Raw genomic sequence first — 20,244 nt, 5'->3', positions numbered from 1 at the left:
TATAAGGAACTTCGTTGATAAATTGGTACCCATCCATGTTAATCAGCCACGAAAGGGAGAGATTGACGATTTTAAGGACCGAAGTAAGAACGGCGGTTTTAAGGTCTATGTAGAATTTAAGAGGCGCATTGAGCTGTGTTTGAACTTGGTTTGGAGAATCCTTCGAGGACCTCTTATAATTTTCCTTATTTACTCGTTTCTCCATTCTTTACAAAAACGGAGTTTTATGGTATTTCGAAAACTATGAATGTCCTCTCTTCTATTATATGAGCTATAGAATATTTATGTTCATCTGCTTTCATCTGATGGGCCGCAAAGATGAGGTGCCTGGTCAATAACTTTCCTTAATGATTTAAACATACATTTATTTTTATAGTAATCTAATTTATTATTAGAAAAAAATCACCATTTTATGGCTACATTTACATAATATCTTAATCTGTTTAGCTACACTTGTACCCTTCAGAAAGTCGTTATAAGATCAATATCCTATAAACTACACACAGTTACACTTACTCCTCCATATGGAGGTACTGATGAGGTACTGACAGCAATCATCTAGTAATAATATCAATTTCATCCTTAAAATCTACACAGAGTATTAACTAGCATATTGACAAATTTTGAAAATAATACATTTTCTTCAACTGTTATTAAGATCATTCTCGAACTAGGGGGTTACTTTGGGGAGACGCTTAATATCATGATTCGTAAATTGTATGTACAGTCATAATGAGTAATGTATAAGTTGAACACGCAGGTGATGACAATTTATACACGGGACACGAGAAAAAAGTTTATTAATGGTCAACGAACTTACTTTAATTACTGAGACTTTGTTCCTCCCCATATAGAAACAAATGAATCATTTTGACAGACTCTACTATTGATTTACAGTAACGTGTCAAATGTCTTTAACTTGTCATAAATGTTTAATATTATGGCTTAACAAAAAAACTTGACAGGTCCTACTGTCAGTTTACAATGGCATATCAAGTATTTTGAACTTGTCAAAAATGGTTTGTTACTCTATCACCTCTCTGCTGGGGCCAGGCTTACACAATGGATTTTTCGACAAATTTAAGCTTGTAATTTCCAAGTAAAAAATTTTATTGTTGACAGTTGAAACTTGTTAAAAAAATGTTCATCTGTCTCATGATGCCCTTTTTGTAGCGTAATAAATTACTCTGTACTCTTGTGATTGGAGACCATTTCAGCGCGTTATTCCAGATCTCACCATTCTACGTAAAATTATCAGTTTTGATTGGCGTTGTCAAATTTGGATCGACGAACGAACGATGGAGAGACGAACTGGTTAAAATTGTTTATTTTTGTCAAGATCTTTCAGCAACAAATCTCCAAAGCGTTTGGACCATAGAGAGTAGAATTTCTATGTAAAACTATGGCTGAAGGCTCTCGAGAAGACTTGCAAAACTATGCACATTTTGACTGGCCTACTATAACAACTACCCTTCAGCCCTAACAATGAGTTTCACTACCGTCAACAAATTTTTCTCACCCATCCAGACATACACGCATACACACAAGTTCCCTGTTTTGACAAATATGTTCGTTAAACGTGGTGATTCAAAAATACTTTGACAGTCTTTAGGAGGCAAACCACTAGTGCACCAATACAACTTCGTAACGATAAATTGAGGAAAACCAGTGAAGTACCAACAAAACTTCAAATTGATGATTAGAAGAAAACCAGTAGTGTACCAACTAAACCTGAAGATCCTGTAACGATTACAGTTGCTTATCACAACTTGCTAACTTATGTTAATACCAGCAACGACAACCTGAAATATGCCAAAGTACTTTTAAAACACCCTGTATAGGATAAGTGTATACGAGAGATGGTCTGATAACCTTGTTATCTCTTGATCCGAGATTTACTCTCCAATTATCCTATAGGACGGATTAATATCAACATTTCAATAAAGCCCCATGATATCAAAATTTGTTAAACATTTTTATTAAGTATACCAGCGACCATCAACAAACTTCTGACGCTCGAGAAACAGGGATTGATTATATAAAATATGCAGTGGCGTGACGCAGTTTCGAACAATTTCCGGTCAAATTCAGTCTATAACGGAATGTTATCAATCTTCAAGTTGTCGCGTTTGCGTTATCAAATCCATTGACCAACGTTTCTATAATAAACTTAATCGTTAGTTTATAAATATTTTCTACGTTGGACGTGTAACGGTCTCCTAGCGTGGTCTCAACTGCCTCCAAAAAGGGCTTTTCGATCCTCTGGAAAACAGGCAAATATACGAAAACAAAAACACAATTAAAGAAACATTGTCTTACCCAAAAGTACTCCCCCTTGAATCCGGGTATCCTGCGATGACTGGCCCCCACTTGGTGCAGGTATTCGAAGAACGTATCTAAGTCATCAAGCCCTTTGATGCCCTCATCTAAAGTGCTCATGACGGTTGTAGCGTGTTCGGCTAATTCCAAACTCGTGGCTTGCTCCTCCTTGGATTTTAGTGTTTTGAATTTTTCAAAAAGCATGAGCAGCTCGCCATGCTCCTCAAAAAGCCTGAAATTAAATGGATGTATTAAGCGCCAGAACGGTGTTGAATTATGTATTTAGTTCCCTCATTTTGGCTCTAATAAAAGCGCATTTTGTCTTGAAATGAAGATTAGAGATGAAGGCTCCGCATGGTACATCACAGTCATTAAAGCTTTTGATACGAATATTTTGCACCAATGCACAGGCAGGTTTTCATTAAAGCTGAAGCGTGGGGTTTTAGCTTGTTCGAGGTCTCGGAAAATTGTTCTAGCAAAAAAAAACTCTCTTCAGGTTAGTTCAAGTTAGTGATGAGTCAGCGCCTCAGTTCGGGTTTAAGGACGATTCATATACGGTATGATATGAAAGTTCAAGTCGCTACTTCAGAGGCGTATTTGGCACATGGATATTAGATAAAATTTTAAATATTTTTTTTTGTAAATTGCTCCCTGAGAAAGTCATGAGGATTTAAAGATGGGGCCTGTAGAGTGGTCACTTGACCCTAATGGGTGAACGGGAAGTCGCAATGTGAATATTTCGTAGGTAGCCATAAAATATGATCTTGAATATTTGTACAAAAACGAAACTTTCAAATAATCAGTGGCGCGACATTTAAGAGGGGCAGGGGGAAGAGTACACACGCTAATTTTTCAATAGAACTTTTTTGTAACATTAAAATTTAGACGTATTTTTTTGCAAATTCTTTTTAAATAAAATTTTATGTTACAAAAAAGGTCTATCAAAAAATAAGCATGTGTACCCCGCCCTCTCGAAAATGTCACGCCCCTGATTATTTAAAAATGTATTCTTGTAAAAATATTCAAGATCCAATTTTACGGCTGCCTACGAAATTTCAACACTTTGTGACTTCCCGTTCACCGATCAGGGTCAAGAAACCACTTTATCGGCCCCATTTTTAAATTGTCACGACTTTCTTAAAAAACGATTGAGAAAAATATGTATTTAAAATTTTATCTTACATTAATGTGTAGAATGCGCCCCTGAAGTAGTGGTCCATGCGATTGAATCACCCTGTATATATATATATATATTTTTTTTAATTTTTTATCAAGTCCCGGTCCGATCAGGGTCAGTTGAAATATCCAATTTGTAATACTGGACCGTGTTTCGTCCGGTGATCGTATCCAGACCGTGACATAACCGATAATATGAATCGTCTTTATTTAATTTACGTATTTTATGATAAAAAATTATTCAGGTTAGTTCAGTTGACAGGAGGAGATCATTGGGGGAAGACAGAAATCATCAGAAACACTGCGCCATTCTTATGTATACGTTCACTGCATATACAGGGTGTCTGCTGCTGGAGCCCCACCATCGAGATCTCGGGAACCATAAAAGATGCGAGAATGTGCCGTTTTACAATTTGAAAAATTCCGATGATTTTGATGGGTAAAATTTGAAGTTCTGGAAAAAATGATTGATATTTAAACAATGCAACTTTTCGTCTATTCTTAATGAAATCGGTTCCATAAAAAAAAATTGAATTGATTTATTTTAATTTACGTTGCAAAAAGCAAAGAACAGTTACAAAATAACTGAATAAATAATGTGTTTTTAACATATAAATAAGTCAGAAGATCTATTAGTTATCTTTTTTATTTATATATATATATTTTTTCATGTTTTTTTATTGATCAAAAAACAAAAACAAGTCTTGAGTTAACGAACACCGGATATGACGACCCCTTTTCCTCATTCCCCTTGCCGTCATTATATTCCTTTTTCGCAGCATTTAAATTGTTATGTGATGAAAAAAACACCAAACTTTCCTTATTCGCATTTTGTTTCTCTCGTATCATGTCAAATGTAAATGAAACTCGTGAGGGATCTAAATATTTCACTCAACTGTTCTCATTCAGTACATTATAAGACGGCTGTAAGTTAATATTTGCTCCTCCACTGTTTCGCAAAGTAGGGGAGTGTGGGGTGGAGTGAAATAACTCGCTTTTAAATTAGTTTAGGTAATACATAATTTAACTGTAAAATCGAAAATGCTCCTAGGTTATACTGTGATGCAGTCTGGCGTATATACTGGTGTATTCATTTCGCTAGGAGATTCTAAGGCAATCTATTCAGGGTCTGCGAATAAAAACTACTTAGTGTGAAACGATAACCCTTAAACATGCGAGCAAAGTCTTTGCTGAAGCCCCAGGACGTGTTTATACTCATTTCTTGTCCTCGTTCCATTGTAGAAACAGTTTTGAATCTACTTTTCTTTTTGATACTTTCCCCCTTTTTCTTTTTCCTCGTTTTAATACGACGGTTTGCTATACCAACAGGAACACTAAATTAGTTTGAGACAGAATTTTGGCTTAATTCGTTTATTCTCACAGATCTAATTGCAGGTTTTAATGTCTCTTTGGATCAGGAATTTTGGGTGGATTTCTTTTTGTAATCTTATATGTAAACTAGGTAATAAAAGTGATATAGCGTTTCGCTTTGTTTCTAAATAAAAATTCTAGTTTACCCCAAATGCGTCATAAATAAAAATGCTTAGATTTATACTTTGCTCCCTTCTACTGTTTTATTTAAAGTAGGTGAAGGGAGCTTAGCAGTGGATAGCTGAAATTTCCAACTTTCTCAACAATATTATGATTTGTTACCTTGGAAACTTACCACATAAACGGTAAATATCTCATAAATTTATAAGGACAAATTGGATACCACGCAAGGTGCAGTGATCTTAGTAAATTGCAGCAGTTAAACGTTATTTACTCTAGACATCACGATAAAAATGGCAAAATATGACTTTACCCCATTCTCCTCTTGCCTAGTGGAGACATATTCAAAAGTTTTGAGCTAAAATTTGTTCAGACTATATAAAAAGAGCATTTGTTTTACCTTATGCCATTTAAAGTTGTCCCCTAAGCCGTTTCTACTTAATAAACTTTTCATCTTAATAGCGTTTTTTAATGGAAAAACTAGTTCGGCAAAAAAATGTTCATTCAAAAGTGGAAAAGAGCGGATTTGGTGCGGTCTAGTGCAATTTCAAAAGTAGATGAAATTTATGACATTTTTACAGTGTACTGTTGCAAAAATCATAAATTATGTAATTTAATTTTTGATCTAATGGAGAAGCATCAGACAAGCGTAGAATATACAGGGTGTGATTTAGGTACGTGGCCAAACTTCCAAGAATTATTTTTTTGAGCGATGCTAAGTTGAAGAGCTTATATAAACATAGGTTCCCTAATATTTTGTTTTGAAGATACAGGGTATCCAACTTAAAAAACAAATAATTTTTTCTTAAAAATCTCAATAATTCTTTAGTCGATTTGCTTGAGATTTGGCAGTGTTATTTATGGTTATTATAGTTATTTACGCGTCACTGACTTTTTTAAAACGTTTAAATTTTTTTAAATGCATAATTCGAAAAAAATATTAAATTTAAAAAAGTCAGTGACGCGTAAATAACTATAATAACCATAAATAACACTGCGAAATTTCAACAAAATCTGGTAAAGGATTATTTTAGATTTTTATAAAAAAACGATTTAAAAAAATGTGACTCTGTATCTTGAAAACAAAGCGTTACTATGTTTAGATTAATTTTGCGTCTTGAAATCGCCTAACAAATCACTCTTTGATGTTTGGCCATGTACTTCAATAATGCCCTGTATAATATAGAAGAAAATTCTACTGACAAAAAGTGCCCATTTGACGCCACAAATAGGCTGTAAAATAGAACTTTTCCTGCTTAGGCTACAATTCTTCTTTAATTACTGTTAATTTGAGTGACAAGAGACAGTGAAAGAAAAGAAATTAAAATATAATAAAAATAAAATAAAAAGGCATATTAGTCGATAGCATTGAGTAAAAATGTAGTTGTGATTTCTTAGTAAAACCGCAAATTAATGCTTTAATTATTTAGTTCATAATTAGATTTTGGGCAAAAAGTTTGATATCTTGCTCCTTAGGATGCAAATACCTATTTACCGCAAGGGCCAAACGGTAACAAGCTGTTAAATCCCTAAAGCGACGCTATTTTCGCGTTGCCCGTGGCAACGTGGAAAAATGGACTTAAAATTTCCCGTTTTTTCTTTCAACACTTCCAAATTAGATTAATTTTTCAAAATTATCTGTTTTCGAAGTAAAGATATTTACTTGTTTTATATAAATCACCCTGTATTTTTTTTTCACCATTAGAAACTTCTTCACTGATGAAAAATGTGTTGTCGTTAACTTAGTAACTTTTTCAATCTCTCATCGCTGGTTCGCGAATCTGCCACACTGAGACCCAACTGTATGCAAGTCGATTCGATTTGGCCTGAACTGGTTGTTCATCCACTCCATTAGAACGGCAGTGCTGGTGGGTCTTGTGTTTGGATGGTTCACACACCACCTCTGGCCTAACTGAACCGATTTTGATTCAACTAAGCCTGAAAGGCACAAGCCAACAAACGCTGCCTGGACATTACAATAAAATACGCTAAAATAGAATCAATTTATGTGAAATATCAAATTATAACAAAGAGAATCACAAAATAATTAACAGACGTAGTGATCGTCATAGAAGTAGCAAGCAAATCTATTAACAAAAATGTTAGAGTTCAATAATTGTGTTGTTGGCTGTATTTTTAATGAGTGAAATCATTCAGCATTGTGGTACCCATAAAATATACAAGATAATTGATTTAATATACAAGCTGGTAGTTTTACGTATAGAATAATCTTTTTTAAAAAGGCCCCATATGCGGTCCTTTCGATGAGACACTCTGTATATTGGTCGTACTCACTTCAGAAACATGCAGACTCCAGTGCTCTCCATCGCCCTACTTATGCCTTTCCATGAAGCCATCATACTGTACTTCTGCTTCGCGCTCAGAGGCAATCTGGGATCGACCTGCTGGGGTGGCGGAGGATCTTCCAACTTTCGATCCGCGTTCCTATGGTCGCTCCCAGCCAATTTTCCCAATTCGCAGCCCATCTTCCCTTTTTAAACACTTCAAATTCACTTCTCAATCCTCAAGTACCACACTCACTGAAATAACTCCGTTTAAAGTTCGTTTATGCTGGGACTATATGGGCATTTGGACTTATTGGTCCTGATTTCGGTGGTCTCTTATTAGGACAAGATCTCCATGCTGCTGGTTTTAGCATGGCAGGAAATAGAAGCGTCCTCGAGTTGAAAACTTGAATGTAGTTCGTTGCACGTTGTTTTAATCATTAGCACTTTGTACCGACAGTGTATGGCCGATGTTACGTCCATGGTGAGAACCATATTTTAATTGGGCATCTGCAAGAAAATTAATATTTCAATTAATTATTGTTGTGATGAAATGGGCGTATTCTTGAACAAGGGCTCGATGTAGCCTGCATAAAAGCTTCAACCAATAAAACGTCTATTTCTGGCTATCGCAAAGGTGCGCCCCGGAGAATGTTACGTAATATGCGTTAGGTATTTTAGTACTGCTCGATAATTGGCAGGTTTACTTACGACCTCAGAAATGGTTAAAATATTTACGTTAATTGCAGTTTTGTTTTGTCAGTTCTGGCAGACCAGATGTTATTTTCCAATGCGAATACATAGAACTTGGTAAACTTAGCGCTCTCAGAAAGATACTTTGATATATCAACTGTAATGGCTTGTTGCTTTCAGCACGCAACATTTAACTCCATTTCCCACTCTCTAGCTCGGCAAGCATCAAATGTAAATTAGCCAGTTAAGTATACCAAATTCACTAAGTGTTAAGTGTAATGCAGAGAGTCAACTGTGGCTGATTCTAAAAGAGTCAAAAGTGGTTTAGAACTGTCAATTGGATTTCAGAAAACATCACTTATAATTCATTATAGTCAAGCGCTCCTAATTCAAAGAGTGTAAGGTGTAATTCAGAAAGTCAAATGTACCTACGTGTAATGTTCAAGTCAGTATAGTAACATGAGTCTTGTTCAGAAAGGGTCAAATGTAATTCAGAGAGTTAAACATAACTAATACAGAAAGTGTTAAGTGTAATTTAAAATTGTCAACTATCATTTTACCTTCTAATACTTAAAAAATACAAAAAAATCGAAATATTAAGTGATGTCCATTTAAAAAAACGGAGTTTTCAATACTTTCAGAGCTGTCCCGTGTATATATTTAGATCAGACAATATTCCAGCTGTCAAAGGAATAGTGACATGTGACGGTCAATAATAACCGTCACGTAGCGTAAAAGTATCATTCTCGCACGGCAGTGCAAAAAGTAAATTTTCGTTCTTATTATTTAACAACCAATATGTCACCAAGGAATAAATTTAGATGCTGCGTAAAAATATTCAAAATTTCTTGAGTATTTCAAAAAACCAATAAAACACTCAGTGTTCCCTTTAACGAACTGAAAATAAAAACAATTAACTATGTTGAATTAAAAAGGACGGAGGTTTAGATTGCTGCACTTCTCGAGCCACCCTGTACAAAATATTTTGCTATGATTTTTAATTCCCTTTGCTGATCCATTGATCAGATCTGAATTTAATTTTTAAATAAAGATGTGGAACCGCCTAGGCGGAAAGCCACTTATATCCTTCAGGTGAAATTTCTTTACCGAAACCATGGACTGAGAAGCTTTGGGCGGTCTTGTACGACAGGGAAACGAACCGTTTTTACTACCATCAGGTTTTCGACAATCCTTATTACCCTTATTCCAGGACTTCGGAAAGGCATTTTGCGACCTCCCAACACTTTCCAGTCCGCGCCACCACACAAATCAATTTACTTACGTTAAGACGATCCCTAAGCGTCTAACAAAAAGTGCGAAAAATGCATTAATTAGTACTTGGATGTCGTAAAAGTCGTACCTCGCCACGGTGCACAGGCACAACTAAAAATAACAATACGCTTAAGACGGTAGAAGACCGTGATTTGATATCCTATTAGGAAGTGAATAATAAATATTTTAATGTTAATATCACTTATACGCAAGTAGTACTTAAGTAAGGACTCCACCATTGTTTAGAGGATCACGTAGGCAGCGCTTTAAAAGGTCGCGTTTTTAAAGAGATGTGTTTGGGCATAGATCATTATCAGGATCAGAACTGTCCTACGACACCTCCATCAAATTTCGGCACGGACCACTTTCGGGATCAAGAACTTTCGTACCACCAACCCATTCCTTCGGCGCTCCCTCCCGTATTAATGCGTATACGACAATGAAACATATTTTATTACCACTAATTGCCAAGTTATTACTCACAAAAAAAACTCACCAATTAAGGAAATCGGAAGCCACTAATCAAATATTTGTTTAACACATAATTACTGAGGTCCCCCCACGTAAATGCTTACTTATAAGGTTATCGCATATTTAGCGAGTCCCGGTGTGAAATGCAAAAAAGGTACGGTAAGTTGCATTGATGAGCAATTTGTCACAAAGCACTTACTCAGGAACCCGCATTATGTGGTAAGAAAATAAGCGACTGTAATGCATGTGGGAGCTGGAAAAAGTTTTACGACTGAAAACGAGAGAGCCCCTCAGCCACAGTTCTCCAGCCAAATTTAACAATTTATGGTCAGCTCCCAAGTTGGGGCGATGACGATGTAAAATAAGAAGGTCGAGTGCAATATTTAAACTTGTGTTTCATAAGGGAAAACAGAGCTCAGGCACATTTTCTGAAAATTACGTGTACCTGCCATAAGAACTAACGAGGAGAGTGCCACTGTAAAGTGGCTCAATATAATCAGGTGACGATATTTCCCATGCGAAAAATTGAGCTTTTTTTGGGTACTTCACGGGGAACCTAAAAGGTCATCAATTACAGCGTTCTCCACGCTGCCTCCCTAATGCCCCCAACAAAATATCTTACTTTTTAGGCCTGATCCAGGCTGGAGAGATCCATCATTACACATGTTTGTGCCCGGAGCATGCCGAATAGCGTACAAATCTGAAGGGATTTCTCAGATAAATGATTGTTTAAAAAAGGAGAAGTCTGGTTGATTTATGCTTTATGTGTATGGAGGGTGCTTAATAAAGGCTTCCAAAAAGTTTTTCATCACGTTTCCAATTTTGTTCATTACTTTTGTAATTTTTAGTCTCGCAAATTGGACGACTTATATCGGGCGTTTCTGGGGCTCCACCACGAGGGCCTCGGTAACCGTTGAAGGTTACCGAGTTAAATTGATTAACACTTGCCCAACTTGGAATTAAAAAATATTCAATTTTGAAATTTTGAAATTTGGAAATTTTCGAGAACTATCCGAAATATTCGAACAAACAGAAACTTTTGAACAAACATTTTTGTGCGATGTGGCGATCTAACGTTTGAAGTCCGACGTTTCGATGGCCACCATCAACTCAGTTCTTTTTCTTAGATGCGCCATTTCGAATTTTTGTATATTTGAGTTCTCTTTTTTTGCTAATTACAATGATACATCGCATGCAAGCGTGCCATTTGGCGCAAATATCAAAAAACAGTTTTTGGAAATAATAATAAATTTACAGTAAAAGTCGAATATAAAGAGGGCAAGGGGACCGAGTAAAAAAGTCGCTGTGTCCGCTCTTCGTTACGTCAAGATACGCTTTTTTTATAATTAAAGAAACATTGAAAAAATGCATAAAGTTATTAACACAATTAAAAACTATAACAGATTAACAATAGAAGGTAAATAATTTCATATGACTTCTGACTTATTCATACTTACGTATGCATAGTAAAAACACATTATTTATTCAGTTATTCTGTAACTGTTCTTTGCTTTTTGCAACGTAAGTTAGAATTAATTAATTCAATTTTATCTTTATGGAACTGATTTCATTCAGAAGCCTTTTGTCTCTGGAATGACTGCATAGTGTAAAACTGTTCAGTGTTGTAAGGCTTCTAGGGCTGTAGGGTTTCTCTTTCTGAGCATTTATGTTCCACATTAATTGTTGTGTTATTTTATTATTATTATTAACTGTCCCGTTTTTGCCCATAGTATCGGGCCCCTGTTTTCTGCTCCTTTACTTCTTTTCCTTTTAAATCACTTCAATAACGCCCGATCGATACCTCCATGATTTGAAAATTTAAGTTTTTTCTTTGGCAACAAATTTTCACCAAATACATTCTTGATATTTTCTCAGCTTTTCGAAATTGCAGAAAGAGTCGAATGCGATGAGTGCAACTCATTTGCAATATTTATGTATTGTTAGTTTCACCTGCTTCAAATCTGGAAATGATTATATACCTTTCTCCTGGACAAATTTTTTCTTTTTCTTTCGGTCAATTTTTGAAAACACAACAAAATCACAATAACGCAAACAAGTTCAATACATGCAAGGAACACAGCCGCTAATTTATATATCTTCGTTCATAATTCAGGAATTTTATCGATACTTCCTGTTCTCTCTACAACTTGTTTTTTAATAAAAAATAAATTTCTTTAAGACGTTTACCGACAGAAAATATAAATGAAAATATGGAAACACAAAAAAACTCAGATTCTATGACGTTAATCAACAAACTCCTTTGTTGCAATTTCAATTGCTTACCGTTTGGTAAATGGCTCAAAGAAATGGTTTTTTTGTGTATTTATAGTAATTGCAATATAAAGTCGATATTGCCGGCACTGAATCAGAATTCCACAAAAAGACCGAAATTTATTTTGAAAAGCGGCGTTTTAAAAGATTTACATACAAATCGCAGAAAAACCACAATCATACGTAACTGCGTCAAATTTATATATTAAAAAGACATTTTCTGGATTTTTTTCTATATAGCCGCTAAAGGCACTGCTTTTTAAAAAATGTTGATCAATTTTTGAATAACTTCAAAGAACGTCGAAAGTGTCGGGTTTGTACTACAATTACTATGCCATGGTATATACCATAGCGTCGTTATATCTGGCTAGCAAACCACAAAAGATGTCTTTTTTGCGAACGTTAAAAGCGATTTTTTTACAATGGGGTAAATGAAAATTCAACGAAATGTTCGAATATCTGTCTCTATATGCGACTTGTCATCCTAACCGACATCGTTATCCTCAACTTTCACTATAATAAATGTAGTAATAGTTAATAAGAAACAAGTAAAGAAAATTATCGTATTCATTACTGCTTCTAGTATTACAGACAGAGGAATAGACTCAGCATAATTTTAAGTATACGACGCGCCTCAAAAAGGTTAATTTTTTTGTTCTTGTACACTCTCAAAAACTCACCCCGAATTGCCCAAATCCACTATACCTAAATTTTCAGAATAAACGAAACCCATCGGTGATTTCACGTGCTTTCCAGATCTGTCAGGAATTTATATATATACAGGGTGTTCCAGATTTCAATCTATCTACTGCAATGATCAGTAAACCTAGGGACAACGGAATGGCTCAAAAAACTGCATTATTAATGCTCTTTTATTCTATCAGAGAAGTACCTTCAACTGCCCAAATCTACTTTCTCCCAGTTTTGAATTTCGTTGGAAATTCTTTGAGCTTTCAGAAGAAATGAAATCTTTCGTTGATTTCTCTAGTTTTACAAATTTGCCAGATATTTTCCAACTATACATAACGTCCCAAAAGCAGTTCCTTTAGAACAAGAATTAGAGGTAAAAGTAAAATTCACGAGTTAGCGCAGTAGAACAAAAGACCGTGAATATTTTAAAATTACCCCGTGGAGACTGCCCCAAAAATCATGATATTCCGAAATGATATTTTCTGAACTATTATCGATACCATTATTGTGTTGTGTTCCATTTCAAACTCTGCGCAATTCCCACGACGCACATTTTATATTTATTTACAAACAGTTTCAGAAATAATTTGGTGCAAAGTTTTCCGTTTTCCCAACTTTATAGGGCTGAGAGCTCTTTTAAAATTTACTGAAATAGTGAAAAACGACTCCAATTTCAGTTTTTTGAAGGTTTCGAAATGATGCCATGATAGGCCTTCTGGAACTAAAATAGAAAACGCAAACCGCTATTCTCTATTATTAAATTGTGTTCCACCCTATTTCGACCGCAGATAATCTCTCTAAATCTCCCCAAGACTCATAAAAATTGCAATGCCTGCATTTGCCATGACTCTAGGGAGGATTTAGAGGGATTATTAGAAGACACGAAGTGAGGGACCTTACATTTAAGTATCAAGCAAACTGAAAATACATAATATCAAGCCAAATAATGCTTTGGGGAAATCACTTGAAGGCAAGTAGGTACTAAGCAGATGCATGAAAATATCAAACCAAGTGACTTACTCCTACGATTGAGCATCTTAATTGCTTTGACATGGGCGAGAAACGCAAAAAAATAAATAACTGAGAGAGAGAAAAGCTTGTTTAATAATTTTCGATTACACATTAATGCTATTTTCAGCACTAGTGCTGAGCCCGACATGTAAGTTGTAACCTGGAGCTTCGTTTTGACTTGAACCTAGTGAAAACTAAACGTTGATGCCAAAAATATTTAAAAACATCGTTAAATGCACAATATTTACATGATTAAATTAAAAAAGTAAAAAATGAGAAAAATTAAAAAGAAAGAGAAAGAGAAAGAGGCACTGAGGAAAATTAAAAACAAAATTAATGAATTAAACAAACTTTCGTCCGCTTAATCAAGTTCAGCTTTTTTAATCAAAATAAGAAAAAAATCAGGAAGAACCTCGGCAACCCTCGAGAGCACCCCTTCCACTCAAACTCTAATGAAAAATTGCACAACTAAAGTCGATGATGAGAAAGTCCCATTAATTTCCGGTGGAAGAATCTGCTCCTATCTGCTTGACCTACTTATTTTTTCCAGCTTTCACTAAATAATCAGTTGCAAACAAAATTTCTCCCCAAATAAAAAAAAAATTAATTATGGACGCACACTCTTAACTGACCATGACCCAAATTACAAGCCCACGGAAGATAATTGTAATGGACACAACAATGGAAGCTCTGAAAGTGGATTATGCCGAGTGAGGCCTTAGGGCAACGTCATTTGCAATTGGGGTGGAAATTGAGATATAAAAATAAGTAGAGTGTTCGCAGCACATTTAAAAGCATTGAAAGGTGGAAACGTTACCCAGGAAGAGTGAGTGATCGAAGATGGACGTGAGCATTTACATTTCCATCGTTCGTCGACGACACACTTCTAAACCACTCAAACGCGCCAGTGCCACGACTTATCGTGGAAAAGATGGAAACTTATCGTACAAAGGAGCGAGTCGCTTCGGAAAACTGCCGATTTTCCGAGGAAAATCCAGCCTGCTGGCCGGATATTTACCCGACATGCGCTTTGGCCTGATAAATATGCGTAGGCATGGGCGATGTTTTGGGCTTCCTATGAGGGTTATTGGATTGATTTACATAACACTCTATGAGTAAACACATATTTTATGAATAAAGAGCTCAGAAACTTTGGATAAATGTGTTCCTTTCTCTTCTTTGAGCAAAGTCAGCGAAACTCAACACGTATAACGTAAATTAGTTCATTTATGGAAAGGCTTTCGGCTGATCCAGTTTTGAAGAACACGGTGAATTTATGCTCCGTGGATAAGACATATCCAGAGAGTGAAAAGCCAATTTCTTTTCCCTGTTTTTAATATAGCCCTACGCCCGCTGAGTCGACCTATGGAAAGGATTATTTCAGGTGTGTTCAATATCGCTATCGTCGAAACGGTGAGAGTAATAAAGTCCGTTAAGCGAGACAGAAGATTTCCCTTGTGGAGCTCATTAAGAGAACAAATAATTTTGAAATAATTAAAAAAATATGAGAACTAATTGTCACAGAAAAAATTCTCAAATATGCTGAAAACTATTGAGAATGTGACGGCCTTAGGGGTTTCCTTAATAGGCTCCGCAAGGAGCAAATTTTTTGATCTGATTTACCGACTTCGTAACACAGTTACGAACGAACCAAAAAACATCCTGTATATTGTGATGCTTAGGGCTACTTAAATACCAATAAACCACTCATTCTTGGTATTATATAGCATGATAAGATAAGTTTGTTATATATAGCATCTCTAATGTTTATAGATCAGGAACGTTAAACTTGTGATAGAGTGAAGGTAAAAGTAATAATTCATCGACATTATGGCTGGTGAGTTTATATATTATTAAGTATATTTTTTGAAATTAATGGAAGCTAATAGAGTTTCCATCAGAAAATCTTTCCCATCTATATAACACATTCCTAAATTTTCTCCTGCGAGTAGCCAAATAAATAAAATAAATAAATGGGATAATAAAGTTGTTAAAAAAATCTTAGTCATTTTTTTCATAAATATCTCTCAAACTATATCAAATACAATTTCGACAGATTAAACATGCAAAAGGCCCTTTTGAATCGTTCTACATAGCAATTAAAATGCGTGTTTGAATTAATTGCCCGTGTAATAGATAACCTACGTGTTATTTACCTTGTTATATGTGCTTACATATAACAGCTTAAAAATACGAGATATCCTGGTAAATAAAAGATACGATGGCTAAAAGGTGTAAATTGAATTTTTCATCAAGATTTAATAGACTATAATGCCTGGAATGCAATCAAAGCGATAACAAATGTGCATTGAAATAAGCAACCTCAAAAAGAGTTGCTAAATTCGAAGATTGGCCCATTTATGTATTTCTTTAATTATTAAAATTGTCTTTTTTATATTTTTTACATATTAGCATTATATATAATTTCATTTAATAATTATATTCCCTTTTTTTACTTATTTATTTTATATTTATTTAATTACATATAATTTTACTTCTTACCTACCACAATGTGCTCTCCATTCTCCATTAAACTTGATGCCGTTTCAGTGTCATACATTTTCCGCGACTTTCTACACACGATTTCCTCTTGTTTCCGTCAGATTACGGGAACACCCTATGATTTTCCTTTATCATTTTTCCAATTCTTCAGTATTACTCTGTAAATGTTCCTCGTCTTATAGCACCTAAACCGCATGTGTGGTTGGGGGCAAAATTGCAAGTTTAAACTATTTCCAGACCAAGAACTACCGCACCGACTTTAGCTTAATTGTCTTTATACTCCTAAATGTCTTCTCCAGACTGACCCCAGGGATAATTACACGAATTACACGTGTTGGTTATTAAAACTAACTTAGTATTAAATTTAATTAATCTAAGGTTTTTCATTAATGTAGTTACGTATTACTACTACAGCTGTGGTTTAACGAGTGATTCAACTTATACTAAGACAAAAGAGGCTGATTAATAATTACTGAAGTCTCATGAGACTGTTGATCCACACCTCACCCTTTATTATATGCAGCGATCCTATCTAGGGTCGCGCAATACCTGCTCCCCAAAGGGGTTGCTGAAAAGGGGAATTCCCCCTAACATTTCTTTTAATTATACTTTAATTGCACTTAATTCTCGACGGCCCTAATTACACGAGCAGATTATGACTAAATGATTAATATAAACAACTGTAAACGCTTTATAGATATAGATGCCTTTAAGACGACTATTTTTCCACAATATTTCAATAATTTATCGTGAACAATTAGCTATTGTAAATAAAGTTAATTTCTACACTTTATCACACAAATCTGGTTGTTTATTGACTTTTTCTATGGCTTATTTCTTTTGTTTTTGCGTCTTATTTGAGTAAGTTCGACTACGCAATCCAACGCTGAGTCCATTAAAACTGTTTATTTTTTACAATTTTTAATTAGATCATTATGGTGAATTTTCATTTCATATGTTAATCCCGTGACCAAATCTGGTCCGAGGTTCAACAACGACACACTGCTGGACAGACAAGGACAATGAAAATGTTTGTCAATTAATGGGTCGCACCATTCACCATTATAGCCAATATACGATACGTAAATAACCAAAAACTAAATAAATGAAAAACATTAATTGGATAATAGTTTTATTCAAGTTATAAAAAAGTTTTTTTAGAGCGAATTAAAAATTCTATTGTTAGGTGGATTAATAAATCAGTACAAAAACATGTCGATAATAATTTATAAGATAAGTCGCGAATGCTATCTTGTAACTATTATATAATTTATACGGAGTGTTTGTATTAGTAGGTGAATAATTCAGAGTGTGAATGTGCGAACGATTTTAATTTAAAAAAGGTTCAAGTGGGCATTGGACTGTTTTGACTTAACACAATTCATATTATACCGGTAACATTATCGGCAGATTCAGCCCCTGGATTTTGGACATACTATTATGAAACTCCCAGTATACTAATTATATTATATTACGCATTTTTTGTTAAAATAACGAAACTATGGGATAATTTTGCTAATTTAAAAAGTTTTTCTTCTGGAAGGAATTTTGAGGAAAAATCTGTCTCTAGAGTACCAACACTCCTATTTTCGTGTAATTGCAGATCCGCCCAAATACTACGGCAACAGCTACCCTCCAGCGGGTTTTTTGGGAACGCCACACTATATCTCTCCTAGAGCAGATTCTCCTTATCGATATCCCTATTTTGGACCTGAAGGCCCAAGGCCCTCGGCCCCTCCACAATATCCTAATCCTGGAATATACCCCTACGTCTCACATGAATATCCACCACATCACTTAAAACCTTTTCAAGAGCCACGCAGTGGTTTATATGCTAGAGGTTCTGAAGGTAAGGGTGAGGGTATTCAAGAGGGAAGAAAATTACACATACAGAGAATTGAGATAGAGGAACTTTATATAATTTGACAATATCTTTTAACTTGGGGGAACAACATGGTTGTGAAGTCTATTCCAGTCGATAAATTGTTCAATTTGTATTCAGCAAAGCCAAATTCCAAGTTATGCAATTTTTACTGTACTTCAGATCCACTAACCTCCATTTTTAACTTCAGCTAATCCCCTTCTTTCTTCCTTGCACAGAATCACATGAATCAAACTATTTCTTTCTACAGCATCTTCTGTTATGCCACATGCTTGTAACTTGCTTCTTATAGTTGCCTCTGTTTTTAAATAATTTTTTTAACCCTTCAGCGTACTATTGGGTAGACACTTTTGCTCGAAGTGGGATCGTTCCCTCTACAGCCCTTCATGGGGGCTACGACATCGATGGCACTCAGATCTATGTAGGAAGGGCCTTCCACGAAGGAGATTGGATACCTGCAAAGGTCATCCCCGAGAAACAAGTCGCCTACGTTGCTTATGGTGGGGCCGAACATATTAAAGACCATTATCAAGTAAAGAAAATTCTTGATATTTGTTAGTAGAAAATTCGATTCCGGATTTCGGAAAATTCATTAATCCAGAAATGTGGAAAATTCTTCAATTCCGAACTCCGGAAGATTTTTCTTATAGATTTTTTGGGTATAAATAAGAAAGTACAATGCTGCACTTCTGAGGGGTGCTAAGGTCCGAATAAAGGCATTTTTCGGTACACTATCTGCTTTTAGTGGCTTTAAATTGGAACCATTTAATCAATCATTCTTCCAACGTTCCAACTTTGTTCCCCTAACAATAAGTTAATATTTTAAAAAGATGATTTCGCATACTCAAGGATTAAGGGACAGCCCATGATGATTTACAAATCAACATTATCATCGGACAGGCACTAGAAATATTTCATTATGAGTGTACCAAATTTATGACTTTGCATTAAGCATCATGAGTTGTTTGTAAATTATAAAAAAAAAACAATTATCTCTATTTATATCTTCTGAACTACTCATAGCTTATTTGAAAATCTCAGGATTTTCTCGGATAGACGATAAACCTTTGAGTAATAAATAATTTTTACTAATTTTTTTATTTCATTTTCTTTTTCATTCAACTACCAACCTGCCACAAAATAAAATTATAATTTTTCTGGACTTATATTCGGGCATGCAACAATTATTCCAAAAATTCGTAATAAAGATGGTGGTTATCTGCACCGCAACTCGTAGATAAAAACGTTTATTTCATATTTCCTCTTAATGAAAGTTTGTCCTATTAGTAATAAATTAACAATAGTTTATAGTAATGATTTTGTTTCATATAGATTTTATGCGAACAAAGATTTGACTGGGTGCCCAGTTGTGGAGGACACATTCCACAAGGCGCAGTTGAAGGAGGGAAGACCTCGGATGGAGAAACACTATATATAGGGAGGGTCCGCCATGATGGAGCCCTTTCAGTCGGAAAGGTAAATTATTTATATTACAAATTTTTAGATCAATATTCGATAATGTGAAATCGCCAGAAACCCACAAAGTTCCTCTTTGCTACTCATCTCATAATTTCATGTAAATTATTGGAAACACTCTTATGGGCTTATTTGATTTATCAAAAACCTTGACTTGGATATATTATTTATCGGAAATGTTTTTAAATACTTAATCAAAATTTCAGGAAATCTTAATAATTCATTCTCGATTTTCCCGATATATGTACACACATATCTATGTCCAAGTCATGTTAGTTGCGACTTCCTTTATATTTGATGGAGAGCTAGTTTTTCATGGTTTCGATCCATGATTCATTGCACCCTACAAATACACGTTTAGGGGGAAGAACTTTTACTTCCCACCGCAACTGATAATTATTATTTAATTCTCGTTTATTTTCAGGTTCAACCCAGCCATGCAGTGTGCTACGTCCCTTTCAATGGGAGGGAGGACGCACATTCTTCCTATGAGGTGCTTGTGCTGAGAAGTTGAAGAAACGATTGCTACTATAGAGCGTAAATTGTATCATGTTTAATAAATACCTGCACTGTGGATCAGCATTTTGTACTATCGATGCTCTCAGATTCCATTATTTACTTCATTTCATTACATTACTGAACTGCACTGCAATGAAAGGGAATTCGTATTTTGAGCATTGTCAAGTCATTTTTTCTTTTCATGAA

The 20,244-nt window shown here is 35.0% G+C and overlaps 2 protein-coding genes across 5 annotated transcripts; one reads left to right on the top strand and one right to left on the bottom strand.

Annotated features, from left to right (window-relative positions):
- Positions 1 to 363: 363 nt before the first annotated feature.
- LOC136340534 (neuroglobin-like) lies at positions 364 to 14,671 on the bottom strand. Of its 4 annotated transcripts, XM_066284697.1 has the most exons (5): positions 14,497 to 14,671; positions 7,528 to 7,781; positions 7,282 to 7,477; positions 2,320 to 2,551; positions 364 to 2,262 (listed from the first exon to the last, which is right to left on the bottom strand). In XM_066284697.1, exons 3-5 carry the CDS (start codon positions 7,470 to 7,472, stop codon positions 2,116 to 2,118), a joined length of 570 nt encoding a protein of 189 aa, XP_066140794.1. In that variant the 5' UTR covers positions 7,473 to 7,477; positions 7,528 to 7,781; positions 14,497 to 14,671; the 3' UTR covers positions 364 to 2,115. The 4 variants fall into 4 exon arrangements, with proteins under 4 accessions (XP_066140794.1, XP_066140792.1, XP_066140795.1 ...); XM_066284695.1 differs by having other exon boundaries at positions 7,282 to 7,781; XM_066284698.1 differs by lacking the exon at positions 14,497 to 14,671 and adding an exon at positions 9,733 to 9,751 and having other exon boundaries at positions 7,282 to 7,781.
- A 764-nt stretch (positions 14,672 to 15,435) lies between these two features.
- On the top strand, positions 15,436 to 20,113 carry LOC136340533 (uncharacterized). Its single transcript, XM_066284694.1, has 5 exons — positions 15,436 to 15,516; positions 17,785 to 18,030; positions 18,393 to 18,595; positions 19,396 to 19,539; positions 19,964 to 20,113. Exons 1-5 carry the CDS (start codon positions 15,510 to 15,512, stop codon positions 20,051 to 20,053), a joined length of 690 nt encoding a protein of 229 aa, XP_066140791.1. The 5' UTR covers positions 15,436 to 15,509; the 3' UTR covers positions 20,054 to 20,113.
- Positions 20,114 to 20,244: the final 131 nt, after the last annotated feature.

The sequence above is a fragment of the Euwallacea fornicatus genome, chromosome 8, assembly GCF_040115645.1.
Source record: "Euwallacea fornicatus isolate EFF26 chromosome 8, ASM4011564v1, whole genome shotgun sequence".
NCBI classification, from domain to species: domain Eukaryota; kingdom Metazoa; phylum Arthropoda; class Insecta; order Coleoptera; family Curculionidae; genus Euwallacea; species Euwallacea fornicatus.
Note: the sequence above shows the minus strand (reverse complement) of the source record. Positions and strands in the feature narration are given on the sequence as shown.